General features: G+C 45.5%; 1 protein-coding gene across 1 annotated transcript in view; it reads left to right on the forward strand.

Moving 5' to 3' along the window:
* The first annotated feature begins 14,935 nt into the window (after positions 1 to 14,935).
* The window catches only part of NDUFB8 (NADH:ubiquinone oxidoreductase subunit B8), a 47,745-nt gene continuing 41,513 nt past the window's right edge, over positions 14,936 to 21,167 (forward strand). The window contains exon 1 of the mRNA XM_033943024.1: positions 14,936 to 15,127. Within this exon, the coding sequence (XP_033798915.1) occupies positions 15,034 to 15,127 (94 nt within the window). The 5' untranslated portion in view covers positions 14,936 to 15,033. The remainder of the gene's footprint in view (positions 15,128 to 21,167) is intronic.

A 21,167-nucleotide genomic window follows, 5' to 3' on the forward strand; every position in this document is an offset into this window, starting at 1 on the left:
GCCTAAAATCCTTCTCCAGCACCAGAGCTCAAATGAGTCAATCTTTATTTATTCATTTATTTATTTATTTATTCAGTTTTCTTTACCATTCTCCCAAATGAGCTCAGAATGGTTTGCATGAATTTATTCAGGTACTCAAGCATTTTTCCCTGCCTGTCCTGGTGGGTTCACAATCTATCTAATGTAGCTGGGGCAATGGGGGGATTGGGTGACTTGCCCAGGGTCACAAGGAGCAGTGTGAGTTTGAACCCACAACCTCAGGGTGCTGAGGCTGTAGCATTAACCACTGTGCCACACTCTCCCCCCTTTCTGTCTTGTTTCCTTGGAGCGGCATAATAAAAAAAAAAGTCTAAGGGCTCCTGCTTTATCGCATGTGACTTTTAATCACTCGCTAACCCCCGAGCTAGCCGAAAAACTACCGCCTGCTCAAGAGGAGGTGGTAGCGGCTAGTGCGGCCAGCAGTTTAGCACGCACTATTACGCACATTAAACTGCTAGCGCGGCTTTGTAAAAGGAGCCCTAAGTCTGTTTTAGGCCTAGGGTGTTAGTCGCCCAAAGTCGACAGCATCTAAAGTCCATTCTTGAAAAATACATCCAAAATATATATATTTTTTAAATCGTCCGCTTAAATGTCCAGCCATTTGCCGCCAAGTTGTCTATGTTTATATCACACTCTCGACCAAAAATTTGTCCAAGTCCCAAATGCCCAGAACAAGACCTTTTGGACATGGGAGGGGTCAGCAAAGTGATAGGCTGGCTATCCAGACAGGGCCAGGGCACTGCTGTGAACATCACAAAATGGGTGCCACATAAACATCTCACCACAACTTCCATGAAGGTCATGGTGAGCCCCCCAACACCCCCAAACCCACTATACCTACCTGTCGCAACCCCAATAGCCCTTATGGCTGCAGGTGGCACCTGTATGGCAGTACAGTGGGGTTTGGGGTCTTTGGTGGGCTCATATTTTCCACCATGAATGCAATGGTTAGAGTGGCTTATGAGCCTGGGTCCTTCTCTCTATGGTTCACTAGCCCACCCCCCAGACTACTTAAGCCACCTTTGTGCAGCTCTACTAGGCTCTCCTATGCCAGGTGCTGACGTTCCAGAGGCAGGCATGTGCATTTTTATTCCGATTTTTATGGCAGTGTGAGGGGGTTATCTGGTCACTTCGGATACCTTCTGGGCACTTCTATCTGTTTTTAGATCACCTAGTTCACAACGTATAAGTTCCGTCTAGGCTGTCTCGTTAAACTTTCAATTATCCTTGCAGGATGACTAAGTCTAGGTTGGCCCACATCCCACCCACCTCCTGCCCTAACCACTCCTCCAGAAATGCCTCTTTGAGCTCTGGGAGCACAGCGGCATTCAGAGGCCTATAAAGTCTCTGGATACGTCTAAAAACCCATTTCAATTATCGGCACTTGGACGACCTGTTTTATAGGCGGGTTTTAGACATATTTCTGTTTCAATTAAGAACCTCATAGTATACAGTTTACAGGTACAATTTACCATAGTTACAGTGCAGGGTTTTTCAATACAAGTTTTATCCTAACTTAACACATACTAGGGATCTAATACCAATATACATAATATGCAGTTTACAGGATAAATTTGACATAGTTACAGTGCAAAATTTATCAATATAAGTTTTTATCCTAACCTGCCACATACTGAGGATCTAGTACTAATATACATGAATATTTCTTTGTAATCTATCAGCCTTAGGCAGGGGAGTTAGGTGAAGAGGTATGCTTTTATTGCTTTTCTAAAGCTGAGGATTTCTTTAAGAGATCTGATCTGCGGGGGCAGTTGATTTCAGTGGCTTGGTATGAAGTAGGAGTAGGAACATTGTTTGGCGGTTGGCAGTTGAAGGGCACAAGCAGGGGGAATTTTGAGGCGTACTTTGTCCTGGGAGTGGAGGGACTTGTTTGGCATGTAAGGAGGAAGCTTAGTCATCATGTAGCTGGCGCCATGTCATGCAAGGTTTTGAATGCTAGCATCAGGCCCTTGAAGACACAGCATTTGGCTGCAGGCAGCCAGCTGACAATAGAGCCTGGGAGTCAGGGTCGCAAGCACAGAGGTTTCTTAGAAGTCTGATTGCCACATTTTGTACACATTGGAGACATATGTCTTTCACTGTGAGACCGTTGAATAGTGTGTTGCAGCAGTCCAGCAGGAGAGGACTAGGGCATAGAGTAATTGGGTGAAGTCAGACTCAGAGAAAAGTAGTTCCTTATTTTTTGAAGTTGGTATAGGTAGTAAAATGAGGAAGATATCACCTGAGAGACATGGTTAGAAAGCGATAGGTTGGAGTTAAGGAGTATTCCTAGGCTGCATGCTTGGTAGTTGAGTCCCAACATATCAAGGGACGGATGCAGTTACAGTGTTCTTTGTGGATCCAAAGGAGTTCCGTTTTGGAGGTGTTTACTTGCAATTTGTTGATGGACATCAGTTTTTGATTTCTGAGAGTCAGTTTCGGAGTTTTGTGATTTGGGCATTGCAGATTTCTCCTAGTGGTAAATACAGTTGGATGTCATCCGCAAATGAGTGAATCTGTATTTGGTATTTGTGGGCTATGTCTAGGACTGATCTAATGTAGAGACTGAATAATAGGGGAGAAAGTAGAGCTCCCCTGGTGAACACTGTATTTGATCGATTTTGGTTTTGATAGCGCATTGTTGAACAGTACGCCTTGGGATATATTATCCAGGAAAGAAGTGTACCATTGTAATGCAGTGTTTTGGATTCCAATTTCAGAGAGCCACACAATGAGGAGAGGATGGTCAATAGTGTTGAACGCCACACTGAGATTCAGCGGTACCAGAAGGACATCATTACCCTTATCCAAGAGTTTCCAGCAGCCGTTGATGTTGAGAAAGACAGTTTCAGTTCTGTGGAATTTCTTGAATCCCGATTGGAAGGTGGATAGGGTTCTTTTGTTTGTCGATGAAGGAGTGCAATTGGTTTAACATTGTTTGTTTTTTTCCAGGATCTTGGAGATGAAGGGTAGGTTGGAGACAGTTTGCTGAGCATGTTTGGGTTGAGTATGGGTTTTTTCAAGATCGGTCTGATGACTGCTGGCTTCTAGTTTGTGGACACTAAGCCTGTTTGTAGAGAGGTGTTGATGAGAGGAAAGATGGAGTCTATGAAGGCATCTTTCACAGCCACAAGGAGACATGGCAGACTGAGGTACAGGTTGGAGCCATGAGGGCAAATAGCATCTAGTGTCTTGGCAATACTATTATGGGAGACAGTTTCAAAGTGAGTTTGTAGATTTAATTATGATGTCTGAGTCGGGGGGGGGAGGGGGACAATGTCTTTAGTGTGGTGGAGTAGAGCTGAGACTATATTTTGTCTATTTTGTCAGTGAAGTAGTCTGACAGTGTTTCACTGTCGAGTTTGGTGTTAAGGCATTGGTTGGCTCCTTGTGATGTTGTGCCTTTTTTGTTAGTTTAAAAAGGTGTTTTGATCTACTGGGGGGTCTTTAATAGTCGATTGGAGTACAGTGTTCTCCCCAGAAATTTTTTCCAGCCGGGTGGCATGAAAAAGTAGCCGGGTGGGGTGGGGAAATTTGGTAGTGGGGAAAATTAAATGTATACTATTTTTATTAGTTAATTATTATTATTTTCCAATGCTCGATATGACTTCCTTTTTTAAGGTTTGACACTTGTGCCAGAATATTTTTACTAAATTTAAGAAGTATCCAATTCTAGAAGTGAATAATTAGATATTCACCCTCTTTCAAATAGTATAGAGATTTAAAAAAGGGAAATGCGTTAATGAAGTCATTAGGTTCAATCTAACCATTTATTTCTGCATGAATTTAAATAACTAAAAAAAAAGATAAATATAGCTCATCCAGTCATACAAGAAATGGCTGTACAACACCTCTAATAATGTTTTGATCACTAGGTTCCTTCCTGAAGTCTCACTGAGGATATGAAATAGATGCTATCCCCACTTCCAGATCTCTTCCACATAATTTATGGAGAGGTGTTACTGAGCCTTGAAGGGCACCTGTGTGATTGATCTTTATCTGCTTCTTTTTTATTTTGCTATAGTGCAAAGTAAGAGCTAGGGCAAAACAGTATAGGTAAAGATGCAGGTAATAATTAGCAATGTATTAAAAATATTTTATTTTTATTTGTTTATAATGTCATTTGAAAGCTACTTGATGATAATACAACTTTAATTTAATTCTTTATAATGTGTGTCTGTGTGTTGGGGGGGACAACACCTACGTCAACAGTAAAGTTAGAATAGAGTCATTAAATACCTAGTATATATGACAGCCAGTGCTAATCATTTTTTTAACAACCCCCTCCTCTATATAAAAAAATATATTTTTAGTAATAATCCATGAGTCACACAATAAGGGTGCATCTAGGAAAAGGCAGCATCTTAAACACTGCAGTGAGCACTAGAACACCAACACACGCATTGTAAAACTAAACAAACCAGATCCTACACAGTCAATTGATCCTGTAGTCGATGCTAACAGAAAGCCATGTCCTTTTCATACACACAGAACACAGATACACCCTCGCCCAATATGGAATAATCACAAACTAAAAATAGAAATATGTAGACAAAAGTTAAACTGAACCAAGAAACCAGACTCTGCATACAATGCAACACCACAGAAACAGTGACACATGTCCCCTAATACTGTGCAAAATATAAAGACGGTAGATGTAAATTTGAAAAAAACTTCTACATAACAGTCACCACTTTACAAATTAACAAATAGAAATAAAATAATGAGAAATATGAAAATACCATTTTATTGGACTAATCCATTTTTCAATTAGCTTTCAGAGGCCAAATCTTTCTTCAAGACAGTACAGTATACAGCTGTTATGGTATCCTGTCCTGACCTGAGGAAAGGGGTTTATTCCCTCCCAAAATTGCCTTATTTCCATTTCCTATTGATAAATTTTAATCAATACAGTTACAATACTACTTGATTCTACGTAAAGCAACAAAAATATTTTTTTTTCTATCTTTTGTCGTTTCTGCTTTAGTCATCTTCTCTTCACTCTCTTCTTTCTATTCAGCATTTGTCCTCGCTCCCTTCCATGCAACATCTGTCCTCTCTCTTTGCCCCTTCCAACCAGCCTCTACCCTCTCTCTACCCCTTCCATCTACTGTCCACCCCATCTCTGCCCCTTGCATCCTTGCTGGGGTGCGTTGGCGCACAAAATATTACCTCGCAGCGCACAAGTTTCTCGTCACAGCGCACACAGTGTAGAGCACAGTTCTTCAACCGCCGGTCCGCAAACAAAATCTTGCCGGTCCGCGAAGGATTCGGTCCCCGCCGCAACGAAAGGCCGGCGTCAGCTGACTTGCAACTTCCTGTTGCAGTCGCTGTGCCGGGACTCCTGCCTTCGCCGGGACTCCTGCCTTCCACCGCGTTTGCCTCCTGCCTTGTCGCCGCACCTCCAGACCAGCAGCGGCAGCTGTGTATGCTTTTAACTTCGGCACAGAGCTGCCCCTAATCAATAGTTTAGCGCGGTTTCATAAGGCAGCCTCGGGGCCTTTGCTAGGCCGGCCCACATCGCATCATCGAAGCGGGCCGGCTATCAAAGGCCCCGAGGCTGCCTCATGAAACCGCGCTAAACTATTGATTAGGGGCAGCTCTGTGCCGAAGTTAAAAGCATACAGAGCTGCCGCTGCTGGTCTGAACTCTTGGGCCGCTGAAGGAGGGCAAAAAGCAGCTGTCCTGGAGGTTTCCCTTCCTCTCGCCTTTACAGGTTCCTTTTTTCCACCTTTTTTTTTTTTCCTTCAAACGGCAACGGGCCCCAGCATCGACATCAATCAAGTAAGTTCCACTGTTAATCAAGCGGTTCTGCTCGGCCAAAGCTTCCCCTGTGACATGAGCCACCCTCAGGGGAAAGAAAGTGACCCACAAAGGTGAGGGGAAGGGGGGCAGATGATGGAAGTTGGGGGGGGGGAGAGAGAGAGAGAGAGAAGGGGCAGATGATGGAATAGAGGAGATGAGAGAGAGAGAGAAGGGGACAGATGATGGAAGTGAGAAGAAGGGAGAGAGAGCAGAAGGCAGATGGATGTCAGTTGAGAAGGGAGAGCAGATGCTGAATGGAAGTGGGGAAAGAACACATACTGGATGGAAGGAGGAGATAAATAAAGGGGGAAGAAAATAGTAAGATAATGGAGGGGTGAGGGAAAGGGGTGACAAGCTGTGTGTAGACACAGTGAAAAGAGGGAAACGGGACTAAATAGTAAGAAAGAATTTAATTTAGATGGAGGCAGAAAATAGAGAAGGAAGACCAGAGAAGAAAAGGGAAGAGAGAGCAGAGAATGATCAGATCTGAGTGGAGGAAATGAGAAGAGAGATATGCTAAAAACCACAGGGGGGAGGGAAGGATAGAGATGCCAGACCATGAGGGGAACAGAAGGAAGATGATGGATGCTAGACCAAATTGGGGGGTGGGGGGGGCAGGAGGAGAGATGGCAGGGAAAGACAGACAGTGAATGGAAGGGGCAGATGCTGGACTGAAGAGACAGAGAAGGTTATCATGCTGCTGTACCGGGCCATGGTACGCCCTCACCTGGAGTACTGCGTCCAGCACTGGTACTTTAAGAAGGACACGGTACTACTCGAAAGGATCCAGAGAAGAGCAACTAAAATGGTTAAGGGGCTGGAGGAGTTGCCGTACAGCGAAAGATTAGAGAAACTGGGCCTCTTCTCCCTTGAGCAGAGGAGATTGAGAGGGGACATGATAGAAACATTCAAGGTACTGAAGGGAATAGACTTAGTAGCTAAGGCAGGGAGAACGAGAGGGCACTCTCTAAAGTTGAAAGGGGATAGATTCCATACAAACGTAAGGAAGTTCTGTGGTAGAAAGCAACATATTTATTTGGCTCATAACTTGCTGGCGCCCGATATTTTTAGCTCACAGTGAAAAAAGTTTGCTCACAACACCCGCCCGCTTAGAGGGAACACTGCTGTCCACCCTTTCTGCCTTTTCCATCCAGTGTCTGCCCTCTCTCTGTTCCATATGGTATCTTCCCTCTTTCTATGTCCCTTCAATAAACTCTATATCCTGTGCCCTTTCTCTCCTTTGTACATGATTTATTTCAGCTTCAACCCCTCTCCATTTTTTGTCTCCACTCCTATGCTCTGGCATCTCTCTCTTCTCCTTTCCTTCCTTCCTTCCTTCCTTCCTTCCCACTCCACCCCATGGTCTGACATCTCTATCTCCTTCCCTTCTCTCCCCCCTCTCCAGTATCTGCCTCCTGTCTTTCCCCTTTGGTCTAAGCCTCTCTCTTTCTCTCCGTCTTTCATCTGTGAGGAGATCATGTTGATCTTGAACACTGAATAATTCTTCCACATTCTCCATATCACTGTACTATAGTCTGGTCCAGCAGACTGCTTTGGCACTATTACATGGGTAATAGTAAATTCATTATGCATCAGCTTTCTACACAGAATGCCACAAGTCTCTATTTCTTGTGCTATGTTTACATCTGCCAGCGTCAGAAACTTGTGAGACAGATCCCTTGGCAATACTACACTTCGGAGCCCTTTGACCATCTGGTTCTGTATGGTTGCAGGCTTTAAAGCTCTGTTTACTGGAGGAGACTGATCTCGGGCTAAATCTTGCCTCCTGAGCTGATCTTCAAAGGAGAGCGGCGTGAGAGCCATATCGGCAGTGAGATCCGTTTTGGGCCGCATGTTGTGCAGGGCTGGACTAAGGCAAGTTGTAAGCTTCCTTCCATCGCTGACCTATCTTCCATAAGTCAGCAACGGAAGGAAGCTTACAACTCGCTGCTCTTGCTTGCTTCGGGCCTTCCTCGTTGCCGGGTCCTGCCTACTTTCGGAAACAGAAAGTAGGCAGGATCCGGCACCGAAGAAAGCCCGAAGCAAGCAAGAGCAAGTTGTAAGCTGACCTGTCTCCTATAGCGAACCCATGCTCTGGGACGTGTGCATGCCGACTTCCCTTCTCTTCCTCCCTCAGGACGTGACTTCCAGTTTCGGAGAGAAGCGGCATGCACATGTTAGAGCCCCGGAGCATGGGTTCAAGTTGCTTGCTGGCGTTAAAAACTTAAAAAAAAAAAAGTCAGGCTCCTGCGATTCAGGCTGTGCCGAGTCAGCCCGGTAAATCTCCAAGCCGGTGAGAAGGGTTTTTTTTTAATGTTGAGCAGAAGGCGGCAGCAGCAGCAGGATTGCGATCGAGATTACAGCCGGGCGCTCATCTAAATTAGCTGGGCGGAGCGCCCGGCTGAAAGGCCCTGGGGAGAACACTGGAGTAGTACTGTATATCTTTTTTAGCCTCCAGGGTGGCTTTTTTAAAATACTCTTCATGCATTTCCTTCCATTTAGACCTGTCACTGTTAAACCTGGATTTGTACCATTTCCTTTCCGCTTTCCTTAGTTCTCCTTTTTTTTTTTTTAGTTCTTAAATCATTGGTAAACCAGGGGGAGGAATATTTGCAGGGATAGTATTTGATCTCTTTGACTGGGGCTAGCCCTTCATATAGGGTTTTTACCTCAGTGTAACCAAAACAAAAGAAAAAAACTGCAGAACACTGTACAAGATGCAGGCAATGTTTATTCAATTAAACAAATTATTGCGCACAAGTGAACCACCTGGTTGGTAAAGGGACCCGGCACGGTCCATGTTTTGATTAGCACATCTTCATCAGGGGTCCTATAGATAAGAAAGTGATGTGTCACTATAGTGTCAGTATAAATGTGAATGTGGTGCAAGAGGTGTCACAAATTATCATATTAACATAGTAGATGACGGCAGATAAAGCCCCGAATGGTTCATCTAGTCTGCCCAACCTGATTCAATTTAAATTTATTTATTTTTATTTTTTTCTTCTTTGCTATTTCTGGGCAAGAATCCAAAGCTCTACCCGGTACTGTGCTTGGATTCCTACTGCCGAAATCTCCGTTAAAACCTACTCCAGCCCATCTGCACCCTCCCAGCCATTGAAGCCCTCCCCACCCCATCCTCCACCAAATGGTCATATACAGAAACAGACCGTGCAAGTCTGCCCAGTACTGGCCTTAGTTCAATATTTAATCTTATTTTCTGATTCTAGATCCTTTGTGTTCATCCCACGCTTCTTTGAACTCAGTCACAGTTTTACTCTCCACCACCTCTCTCGGGAGCGCATTCCAGGCATCCACCACCCTCTCCGTAAAGTAGAATTTCCTAACATTGCCTTTGAATCTACCACCCCTCAACCTCAAATTATGTCCTCTGGTTTTACCATTTTCCTTTCTCTGGAAAAGATTATGTTCTACGTTAATACCCTTCAAGTATTTGAACGTCTGAATCATATTTCCCCTGTCTCTCCTTTCCTCTAGGGTATACATATTCAGGGTTTTCAGTCTCTCTTCATACGTCTTCTGGGGCAAGCCTCCTATCATTTTCATCGCCCTCCTCTGAACCGCTTCAAGTCTTCTTACGTCCTTTGCCAGATACGGTCTCCAAAACTGAACACAATACTCCAAGTGGGGCCTTACCAATGACCTGTACAGGGGCATCAACACCTTCTTCCTTCTACTGGCTACGCCTCTCTTTATACATCCCAGCATCCTTCTGGTAGCAGCCACTGCCTTGTCACACTGTTTGCAACCACTGCCTTGTCACATTGTTTTTTCGCCTTTAGATCTTCGGACACTATCACCTCAAGGTCCCTCTCCCCGTCCGTGCATATCAGCTTCTTCTTATAGTGGTGAGCAATCAATGATAAGTGGATTGTCTAAAGAAAACCCCTTGTGAAATGAGTTGTGTGCACCTGTTGTGTGCATTAAGAATGCTAAAAAAGAAGACAAGTGGCGTATATAAGATATTACGAAAAACACCATGTGAGACATAGAATGTTAAGTGATAGAGACAATGAGCATGTATTGTAGAAAGGAGAACTGTGATAAAGGCAAAGATTTAAAATACATATCCTAAGGTGGTTGCAAGAAATATATATCCACAACAATTTTGTTGAAAAGTTAGAAAAATAATGCAAATGAGAAAATCGAGACAAATGGCTGAATGATTGCAATGGGGTAAGAATAAGAGTTATAAAAATGTGGTTAAAACTATTAAAAAATATGTATATAACATATGACTAGGAAGGAATCATAGTAGCATAAGACAAGATGAGTGACGGATTAAATCCAACAGTTAAAACGAGAAAAAACAATAAAAGGTTGTGTCAAAAATAGAATGGATTTTAATTATATGAGGATGGACTGCCTTCATATAATGTGAGAGGGAGCAGTTTTTTGTCACCTTGGAGCTGTTGGAGCTTGAGAATCCCCACCAGCCATAACAAGGGCATGAGAATTTTGGGTGGGCCAAACCTATCTGTGACTAAGTCACTGCAAGAGAGATGCTGGATGTATCCAGGTGAATCCAGTCCTTGTGGTAAGAATAGGTGTGGATCTACCCAGATGCAGCAATTGTTACAACTAGAAGGACTGTATCCACATAGATACAGAATCCAGTCTCACCAGAAAGCCTTGATCGCCCTTGCAGATATAACCCTTCTTGTGATAATGTCTGTTTAATCCAAGCATATCTGGGTGGATCCTGGAAGATCTTATGATTTTTTTGGGGGGAAGGAGTGCTGGATATGGGTATTTCCAGCCTTATTGTTGGTGAAGGGTGCTGAATCCACAAGGATATAGCCTTTCCTGGGGTCAGAATTGCAGGATCTTGGCAAATCATGCATGATTCTGGCTTGTCCTGTGCTTTTGATGGGGAAGGAGTACAGGATATGATGTTTTCTGTCTTATAGTTGGTGAATGGTACTGAATCCAGGAGGATACAGCAGATCCTGGAAGATCCTGTAAATTCTGTGTTTCCTGGCAGATCCTGTGCTTTGGATGGGTATGGCATGCAGGATATGGATGTTTCCTGGCTTATAGTTGGTGAAGGGTGCTGAATCCAAGGGAGATACAGCCCTTCTTGTGGTCAGAATTGCAGGATCCTGGCAGATACTGGTAGGTCCTGGCATATCTTCGCCCATTTTCTAACTAAAAAAATAAAAAAGAAAGAAAACCCTCCTTAACTGCTTCTCCCCTGCCTGTTTTTAACCTCAGTGGCACCGGAGCCGCAATCAGTATAGAACCCATGTATTATAACACCTCACAGAAGCTCTATGCAACTCTGTATGGTAACATCTCTACGGAAGCTCATGTATCATAATGAAAGGTCACTTGGACACACAAAGTCAGAGGCGTGAAGAAAGTACAAGAAGTTTATTACAGCATGCTGGACTCTAGTGCAGTTAACAGCCTGCCTATTAGAGTGTTAGAATCAGGAAATGCATGGACTTTTATTCCCTTTTCACTAAGCATACGCAAACTAATATATGCAAAAACTACAATTTTCATTTGTTACTTCTATAACTTTTCTACAATTATTATTGGTCCTAAGCCAGCACTTATGATAGGTTCAGGGATACAACTTATAGTCCTATAGGAAACTAGCTCATTTCTCTGCTTATCTAAATCTTACAGTTCTAAATGTTACATGTACAGAAGGACAGGGCATATCATGGCTCAAACTTTTATCTATTTAGCTTACAATGTGGTAAGGTAGGGACATACATTTTAGGCAGATGAGGTCAGTAGATTGTACACTGTTTTCAGCTATGTAGGCCAGAGCAATATTTTAAACAACAGTTAACCATTTCATGACCCTACAATAACTCCTTTACAGAAGCTCATGTATTATAGTGCCTTTGCAGAGGCTCATGTAGACTGCTCTGAATTGACTCCCCAGTCATTAGTAGTGGTATAGAAGCTCTCAATAAACAATAGGGGAGAAGAGAAAAGCCGCTATCATCTGAGGTGGCACAGTGCCACAATCAGCTGATCATGGCTATGGTACCGGCTCAGCTGATCGTGGTTCCATACCAGCCCAGCTGATAAAGTTTCTCCTTTTCTCCCCTACTGGCTCAGCTGATCGCAGAGAGGAGAAGAGAGTTTTTTAGTGGGCAAAGAAGGGGATAGAGCTGTGCTTATCTTTGCTCTTCTGAGCAAATGCAAGTGGTAGGCACAAGTTCTTCACCCTTTTACTAGAGCTGCTTTTCAGAAATAGCATGCATATAATTTGCATGCAATTGTGTTGAGCATCACCCTATACGTTTAAATCTCTCCCAACACAGTTTTTATTACTGTTCTGTTGGAGCATTGTTAATGTGACCATTTATTTTTTTCATCAAAACGGGACATCTATTAATATTCAGTCCTGCCCCCAATCCCGCCCTAGCCCCGCCCCCCAAATCCCACCCTAGCCCCGCCCCCAATTTCTTCCATTCATTTTTCATGTACACACAATATCTTATTATTTCATAATGGTAACCATAAAATTAAAAAAAACACACAAAGCACCCTATACGCAGAGGAAATGTTAATTATTTATATTTGGGGGGGGTTTTCAACGATGTCACCTCAGTAACTATAGTAAAATAGACAAATATAGTGCAAAATATAGACAGCAGATATAAATTCTCAAAACTGACACATTTTTATCACTAAATTGAAAATAAAATCATTTTTCCTACCTTTGCTGTCTGGTGATTTCATGAGTCTCTGGTTGCGTTTCCCTCTGACTGTGCATCCTATATTTCATTTCTTTCTGCACTCAGGCCCAACAATTGTCCCTTTCTATTCTCTCCCTCCTTCCTTCCTATGTCCTTAGTGCCCCCAGTGCCTCCTTCCTATGTCCTTAGTGCCCCCAGATCCAGTGTCAGTTCTCATTTGTACCTTTGTTCCAGGTCTCCCTTTCTCTCTCTCCCTCCTCTGTTATGATCTTGCCTCTCTCTGCTCTTCCTCAGGGGCTCTCCCCCTCTGTCTGCACCTCCCAAAGTCCTGCTTCTGCCTCCTGTCTTTCCCCTTTGGTCCAGGCCTTTATCTCTCTAGTCTTTCTTCTACTTACAACCACCCCCCTTCTTTGCCGTTTTCTCTCCTTCCTTCATCCCTCCTTCCTATGTCCCCTCACTGCTTCCAGCCTTTGTCCCACCGCCTCCCCAAAGCCAGCCTTCCCCAAAGCCAGTCTGCCTGTCTGCCTCCCCCAGAGCCAGCCTGCCTGTCTCCCCCAAAGTCAGCCAGTCTGCCTGCCTACCTCCCCCATAGCCAGCCAGCCTACCTGCCTCCCCCAGAGCCTGCCTGCCTGCCTACCTCCCCCAAAGCCTGCCTGCCTGCCTACCTCTCCCCCAGAGCCAGCCTGCCTGCCTACCTCCCCCAAAGCCTGCCTACCTCCCTCCCTCCCCCAGAGCCAGCCAGCCTGCCTGCCTACCTCCCCCAAAACCTGCCTACCTACCTCCCTCCCCCAGAGCCAGCCAGCCAGCCAGCCTGCCTGCCTACCTCCTCCCCCCCCTACCGCAGAAAACAAAAGCCTCCCTCCAGGCCCGATTTAGGTCCACCGCCGCTGCTCCTCTGCTGCAAACTACTCAAACCCGGAAGCCTTCTTTCAGACGTCAATTCTGACGTCGGAGAGGATGTTCCGGGCCAGCCAGGCAGCGATTGGCTGGCCTGGAATGTCCTCTCGAAGAAGGCTTCCGGGTTCGAATAGTGGCAGCAGAGGAGCAGCGGCGGTGGACCTAAATCGGACCTTGAGGGAGGCTTTTTTTTGGTGCGGCAGGGGAGGGACAGGAAGCGATCGCCTGTCCCGTTGTCTCTGAAAACGGGACATTTTGGGCGTCCCGAAGCTGTGTGTGGGGACAATGGGACAGGGGATCCCAAAACGGGACGTATGGTCACCTTAAGCATTGTGAACCCTGCCTTAACCCTCCATGTTTAGGAGGCCAGGCTGTTCTTACTCCTGGGGAGTTCTGATTGTCAACCAATTCTTGATCTTATATAAAGGAGGCCTAGTGGCACTGCTAGAGCCAGAATGAGGAAGGCAGGGTGCACTCAGGTATTCTGAAAATCAAAACCGTGCTGCAGCTAATGTGACTGCAGATAGAAGGGTATTGCACTTCTTTTATAGGATGCCTGAAGTTAATTCACACTCTGGGTTAGGCTTTTCTGTTAAGGTTGAAAAACGCATGTCCAAGGAACATTGGGAGAAGGCAATAATCTATAGTGCACCTTGGAGTCCTGTAATCTTTGAACACAAGCATTTTCTGGCAGAAGACAGATTCCACCTTTTCAACAATCTGACACATTAGTCCAACCAGAAGGTGCTGAGCTTCTCCTGCTGCAGGTTTAGAAACAGTAACCGAAGGAGAAGCAACTACAACCTGCTGCACTGTTTAAAAGACAGTAACATTTATTTGCCTAGTAATTAGTTTAAGTAAGTTTGGCCAGGTTACTAAAAGTCACCTTTTAAATCCAAAGTGTTGCTGCTGCTGGGCCCGTCCCCGGGGGGGGGGGGGGGGGGGTGTCTGGATAAGCTACAGCCTATTTTGACTGCCCCTCTGGCTGTCATTCTACAGGGAGTCACTGCTCTGACCGCTTCTTCTTCTCTGCGGTCCACTCACACAGGAAGAGACGAGCATGTCATAAGGGACGGGACGGGACCGGCAGAGAAGGAAAGAAGAGGTTGCAGGGGACTCCATATAAATGAATAGCAACAGCTGTGGCAATTAAAAAAAAAAAAAAAAGAGGTGGTCTGCTGTTAAGGTAGTCCAGGATCCTAGAAAATCCTGCTTTTTTTTTTTACCAGGATCTCAATACTATTCAATGAGTGAGGATCCTGGTTTTTTACCTCGTTCCGCTTTCCCTCTATCATTTCTCCGTCTAGGTTTTTTTTTTTTTTTTTTTAACGTGCTGTAGTGCATATCATATTTACGTTATTTGTGTCCTATTCTCCCTACATATAGGCAGGATTTTATAAAACATTATTATACCTTCATTTCCCCCCTATAAAGTCACTGCTTGCTAGATTTGGTGTACCTTCAGAGTCGAATACTTAATTACTCAACATGTACTCTGGGCAAACGTGCAAGGCTAGACGTGATAACCAGGTTCGCACTTTTTTGGCCACTTCAGGCTGCCGTCAGTTTGCAAGGTCGCGCCTGCGCGTTGTGGGTCAGGCAAAAAGCGATGGCTGCGTTCGGAGGTTGCTGTGTCCGAGTGTTGACCCGCAGGGCGGTTAGAGTGCCTGCTGGATTATTGAGCCTGAGCGGTGCGCGGGCTGGTGAGTGATAAGGATTGGAATGAAGGTTTCTAGACGTACAGGGAGACTGAGTTCATGGCACTGTTAACGTAGCTCAGGGAATGTTTTACATAGTAACATAGTAGATGACGGCAGATAAAGACCCGAATGGTCCATCCAGTCTGCCCAACCTGATTCAATTTAAATTTTTTTATTTTTTATTTTTCTTAGCTATTTCTGGGCGAGAATCCAAAGCTTTACCCGGTACTGTGCTTGGGTTCCAACTGCCGAAATCTCTGTTAAGACTTACTCCAGCCCATCTACACCCTCCCAGCCATTGAAGTCCTCCCCTGCCCATCCTCCTCCAAACGGCCATACACAGACACAGACAGTACCGGCCTTAGTTCAATATTTAATCTTATTTTCTGATTCTAGATCCTTTGTGTTCATCCCACGCTTCTTTGAACTCAGTCACAGTTTTACTCTCCACCACCTCTCTTGGGAGCGCATTCCAGGCATCCACCACCCTCTCCGTAAAGTAGAATTTCCTAACATTGCCTTTGAATCTACCACCCCTCAACCTCAAATTATGTCCTCTGGTTTTACCATTTTCCTTTCTCTGAAAAAGATTTTGTTCTACGTTAATACCCTTCAAATATTTGAACATCTGAATCATATCTCCCCTGTCTCTCCTTTCCTCTAGGGTATACATATTCAGGGCTTCCAGTCTCTCCTCATACGTCTTCTGGCGCAAGCCTCCTATCATTTTCGTCGCCCTCCTCTGGACCGCCTCAAGTCTTCTTATGTCTTTCGCCAGATACGGTCTCCAAAACTGAACACAATACTCCAAGTGGGGCCTCACCAATGACCTGTACAGGGGCATCAACACCTTCTTCCTTCTACTGACTACGCCTCTCTTTATACAGCCCAGAATCCTTCTGGCAGCAGCCACTGCCTTGTCACACTTTTCTAATTGTCTGTCAAGGGTGGTTGTTAACGTCTCTGCTCCCTGGGTTATGTGGCTGATTTCCTTCTGTAGTGGTAAAAGGAAGTGGGATAGTTCAAAGAATTGCTGGATATACGCTCTTGGTAGATCTGATTTTTTTTTCTAGGAGTCAGGTTTTCATGTCTATGCATGCAGTGGTTCAATATTATATTTTCTTGGGTTTATTTATTAACTCACATTTATATACCATTTTTCTGACCACAGAGACATTCAAAGTAGTTTTCAGGAATCATACAAACAATAAAAGAAACAGAACAAAAGAAATACAAATAAAATACCAGTATTAGATGATATCATAATTTCCAGCATAAACACCATCAGACTAGTCCAGAAATAAAAGTTTTTAACTTTCTTCTAAATACCATAAGATTAGTTTCTAACCTCAGTTCCAGAGGGTGTTTAGTTCCGGACCCACAGCTCTAAAAAAGCTCTTGATTGCCACCCTTTCTTATAATGCCAGTGTGGAATTTTCAGGTGTGGAACTCTTAGCTATCATGAAGTTCCTATTCCTGGAAAAAAAACCCTCCAAAGGAAGTCCATGAATATATGATGCAAACATTGAGTGATGAAAACCCATCATACTCCACAATGAAGAACTGGTGTGCAAACTGTCAGCATGGAGAATTGGAGACCAAAGATGCAGCAAGGTCTTGGAGGCCTCAAACGGTGTTGACTCTTGAAATTGTTGACTGTGTCCATGACCTGATTTTGGCAGATGGTGAATATCGCTTAAAACAATTGCTGAGACACTACAGATACCCAGGGAATGTGTTGGGTGTGCAGAAGCTGTCTGCCAAGTGGGTGCCTAAATGTCTGAATGCTGATGAGAAACATCGGGTGGACACTTCCAAGTTGATTTTGCAGCATTTTCATCAAGCTGGTGCCAACTTTTTGGAATTACCGTATTTTCTCGCATATAACGCGCGCGTTATACGTGGTTTTTACGTACCGCGCATACCCTTGTGCGTTATACGCGTGAGCGCGTTGTACAAATTTTTTTTTACATAGTTTCCCCCCCCCCCCGACGCCCGATTCATCACCCGGAAGGAGCGCTCGCACTCCCACCCCGAAGGACCGCTCGCACCCCCACAGCCTCCCCCCTCCCCCATGGAGAAGCTGTCTACCTTGTTTCCAGATGCCAGCCCAGCTGCTTCCTCTGCCGGCGGTCCTGCCCCTTCTCAGAGCCCTGTGCTACGCTGCTTCCTCTTCAGGCGGTCCCGCCCTTTCTCTGACATCAGAGAAAGGGCGGGACCGCCGGATGAGGAAGCAGCGCAGCAGGGCTCAGAGAAGGGGCGGGACCGCCAGCAGAGGAAACAGCTGGGCTCGCTGGCATCCGGAATCAAGGTAGACAGCTTCTCCATGGGGGAGGGGGGAGGCTGTGGGGGTGTGAGCGGTCCTTCGGGTGGGAGTGCGAGCGGTCCTTCGGGGTGGGAGTGCGAGCGCTCCTTCCGGGTGATGAATCGGGCGTCGGGGGGGGGGGGCATCAGGCTTTCAGGATGGGGACAGGACTTCAAGGGGGGACAGGACTTCAAGGGGGACAGGCAGACCTTCAAGGGGAGACAGGACTTCAAGGGGGACAAGCTGACCTTCAAGGGGGGACAGGACTTCAAGGGGGACAGGCAGACCTTCAAGGGGGGACAGGACTTCAAGGGGGACAGGCAGACCTTCAAGGGGGGACAGGACTTCAAGGGGGACAAGCTGACCTTCAAGGGGGGACAGGCAGACCTTCAAGGGGGGACAGGACTTCAAGGGGGACAGGCAGACCTTCAAGGGGGGACAGGACTTCAAGGGGGGACAGGACTTCAAAGGGGACAGGCAGACCTTCAAGGGGGGACAGGACTTCAAGGGGGGGACAGGACTTCAAGAGGGACAGGCAGACCTTCAAGGGGGGACAGGACTTCAAGGGGGGACAGGACTTCAAGGGGGGACAGGACTTCAAGGGGGACAGGCAGACCGAAGGGGGTGAAAAAGCTATAAAATAAACCCACTAGCGTGTCAATGTGTTGAAAGGAAGAGGTGGTCTGGGAAATTCTGCTGAGAAAACTCCGGGTCCATTTCCACCCCCCAGTTACCCTAGTCCACTCCACTCAACTGGTTCACACACTGAGTGGGTCTTTGGGTGTTGTTCCTGGGATCTCTTTCAGTGGTTTGTCAGTATCTCCTTGTGGTCCAAGGAAGGAAACTTTGTTAACCTTAGCATTGACCTTCAGAATATATTTGTAACAGCGCTGCTTGTGTGGCATTACCGTAGACTATGTAGTGATGGAAAGAAAAAAACAGACCTTTGCACATTTTTGCACTAGGTATATGGTATAGGTATATAGGTATAGGTATTCCTGCACAGCTAAGTCCTTGTTAAGTTACGGTACCTTGTTCTTTCTGTATTTGACATCTAGCAAGGTCTCTGTTTGGAAGGAATGATTTAAGTTATGGTAAAAGCAGATAGCGTTGCTGGTTTTAAAAAGGTTTGGACAAATTCCTGGAGGAAAAGTCCATAGTCTGTTATTAAGACATGGATCGGTAGCATGGAATGTTGTTATTCTTTGGGTTTTGACCAGGTATTTAGTGACCTGGATTGGCTACCATGAGAATGGGCTACAGGGCATGATGGACCATTGGACTGACCCAGTTAGGCTATTCTTATGTTCTCATCTGTAGGGGCCTTTGTTTTCACTTCTTATTTTAATGTATCTTTTTCTGGGAACTTATCAGTGTTTTTTTAATGGGAACAAAAATGGACATAGGAGAACTCACGCACCATTCACACACCCTCCACCCAAAAACGTCAAAAGAAAAAAACTGTTCATTCTTATAAACAACCGTATAACTTTTAATCTAGAGTTAGTGAGTATGAATTCAGCAACAAGAACAGAAATCACATGTTCATTCTTATAAACTATAACATTAACCGGTAGATCAAATGAAGTATCGAGGACAAAATAATCTAAATACAGTTACCATAGTTACGGTAAAGTTGTACGGTAAATAAACAAAATTTACAGGTTTATTCAGTCATCATCATCACAGTCATCTGAATCCTTGAATCCATCAAAATCTGAATTGTCGTCATCATCATTAAATAAAGTGAGCACGGCCTGCAGACGATACTCGTTTATTTCTGAAGTGATATCGTCATCGTCATCATCGCTGATATCCGTGTTGTTGCCTCCTTCTGCTGCACTGGTAGTAGCCGTAGTGTCATTGGTTTTATAAACAATGCCCGCTTTTTAAAATCCGTTTACAATAGTATTTGGGGTTATTTTGTCCCATGCTGAAGCCACCCACATGCAGACTTCTGTGAAAGTTGCCCGCTTCAGCCGCCCCGCGGGTGTGTACTCGTGCGTGCCGCTCTGCATCCACTGCTCCCACTCCTTTCTAACAAAAGTCTTGAATGGATGATTCACTGCGATGTCAAGTGGCTGCAGCTTACATGTCAGGCCTCCAGGTATCACAGCGATGTGGGCACGAGTAGAATTAATGTAGGCCTGAACATTTTTTTCTTTGTGGGCAGCCATGGCATCAAAAATTAACAAGGATTTTTTTGCAAAGAATCCACCCTGTCTTGCCCTAAAGCATTTATCTATCCACAATCTCATTACGTCGCAGTCCATTCATCCCTTCTTGTTGCAGTGCACAACCACACTGGTGGGCAGCTTTTCACGGGGCATAGTGACCCTTTTGAAAATGAGCATGGGCTTTAACTTAACCCCGCTAGCTGAGCAACCAAGAACTACTGTAAAACACGTTCTTTCATGCCCTGTTGTGGTGATGGCAACAGATTTAGTACCTGTGGGGGCTACGGTTCTTGTCGGTGGAATGTCGAATGCCATTGGAATTTCATCCATGTTGATGACGTCCTTTGCAGTGATGCCAAGTTCAGATATTTCTTTGGTGACAAAGTCACGGAAATCAATCAATTTTTGCTGCCAGTCATCCGGAAGTCGCTGGCCAACAGTTGTTCTCATTCTAACTGATAGTCCGTTCCTTTTCATAAATTTTGAGATCCATGTGAAGCCAGCTTTGAAGTCGGGTATTCCTCTTCCATTGGCAAGTAGTTTTGCCTTCATCAGAATCGCAACAGTAGAGACTGATTCATTTTGCTCCCTTCTCTCCAGAATCCACTGCTTCAAGTCATCCTCCAGCTAAGGCCATTTTGGTTTAGCCCCACGACGTGCCCGTTTGCGCGGATTGCATTTCTCCAGTTCCTTCTTATCTTTTCTCCATTTACGCACCGATGTTTCTCCAACATCGAACTCTCTCGCTGCGGCCCGGTTGCCTATTTCCTCAGCTTTCACAACTACTTTAAGCTTAAAGTCCGCTGTATATGACTTTCGTCTCATTCCTTCCATTATGGCGGTAAATTTAAATTTAATTGATAAACTCTACTACCGGGTAGATAAATGCAGAATACCAATCTGAAAAGATCAAATTACTGAAATGTGGGTTCTACATGAAGCATTAATCTTTTATAGGCTTACCCAAAGGCTGAGATGCTGTTGTAAAGGCAAAATGGTATTTACTGGGCAAATTACAAGGCCAGATAGAGGGGGGACAAAGCCACATGGTCAAAAGCACACCGTGACAAAGGCCCGCCTTGGTGACAGATCAAAAGTGCGCCTCGACAACCCGGCGCAGAAAACTGAGCAGCAAGCATGCTCAGACCATCTTCTTTGTCTGTAGATGGTCTGCGCATGCTTACAGAGCGGCAAGCAGGACAGGGCGGCGAAACGAGCAGGCGGGACCAGAGGAGACTCAGGGCAGGGCTGGAAATGAGCAGTCGGGACCAGAGGAGACTCGGGGCAGGGCTGGAAACGAGCAGGCAGGACCAGAGGAGACTCGGGGCAGGGCTGGAAACGAGCAGGCGGGACCAGAGGAGAATCGGGGCAGGGCTGGAAACGAGCAGTCGGGACCAGAGGAGGCTCGGGGCAGGGCTGGAAACGAGCAGGCGGGACCAGAGGAGACTCGGGGCAGGGCTGGAAACGAGCAGGCGGGACCAGAGGAGACTCGGGGCAGGGCTGGAAACAAGCAGGCGGGACCAGAGGAGACTCGGGGCAGGGCTGGAAACAAGCAGGCGGG

The sequence above is a fragment of the Geotrypetes seraphini genome, chromosome 4, assembly GCF_902459505.1.
Source record: "Geotrypetes seraphini chromosome 4, aGeoSer1.1, whole genome shotgun sequence".
Taxonomy (NCBI): domain Eukaryota; kingdom Metazoa; phylum Chordata; class Amphibia; order Gymnophiona; family Dermophiidae; genus Geotrypetes; species Geotrypetes seraphini.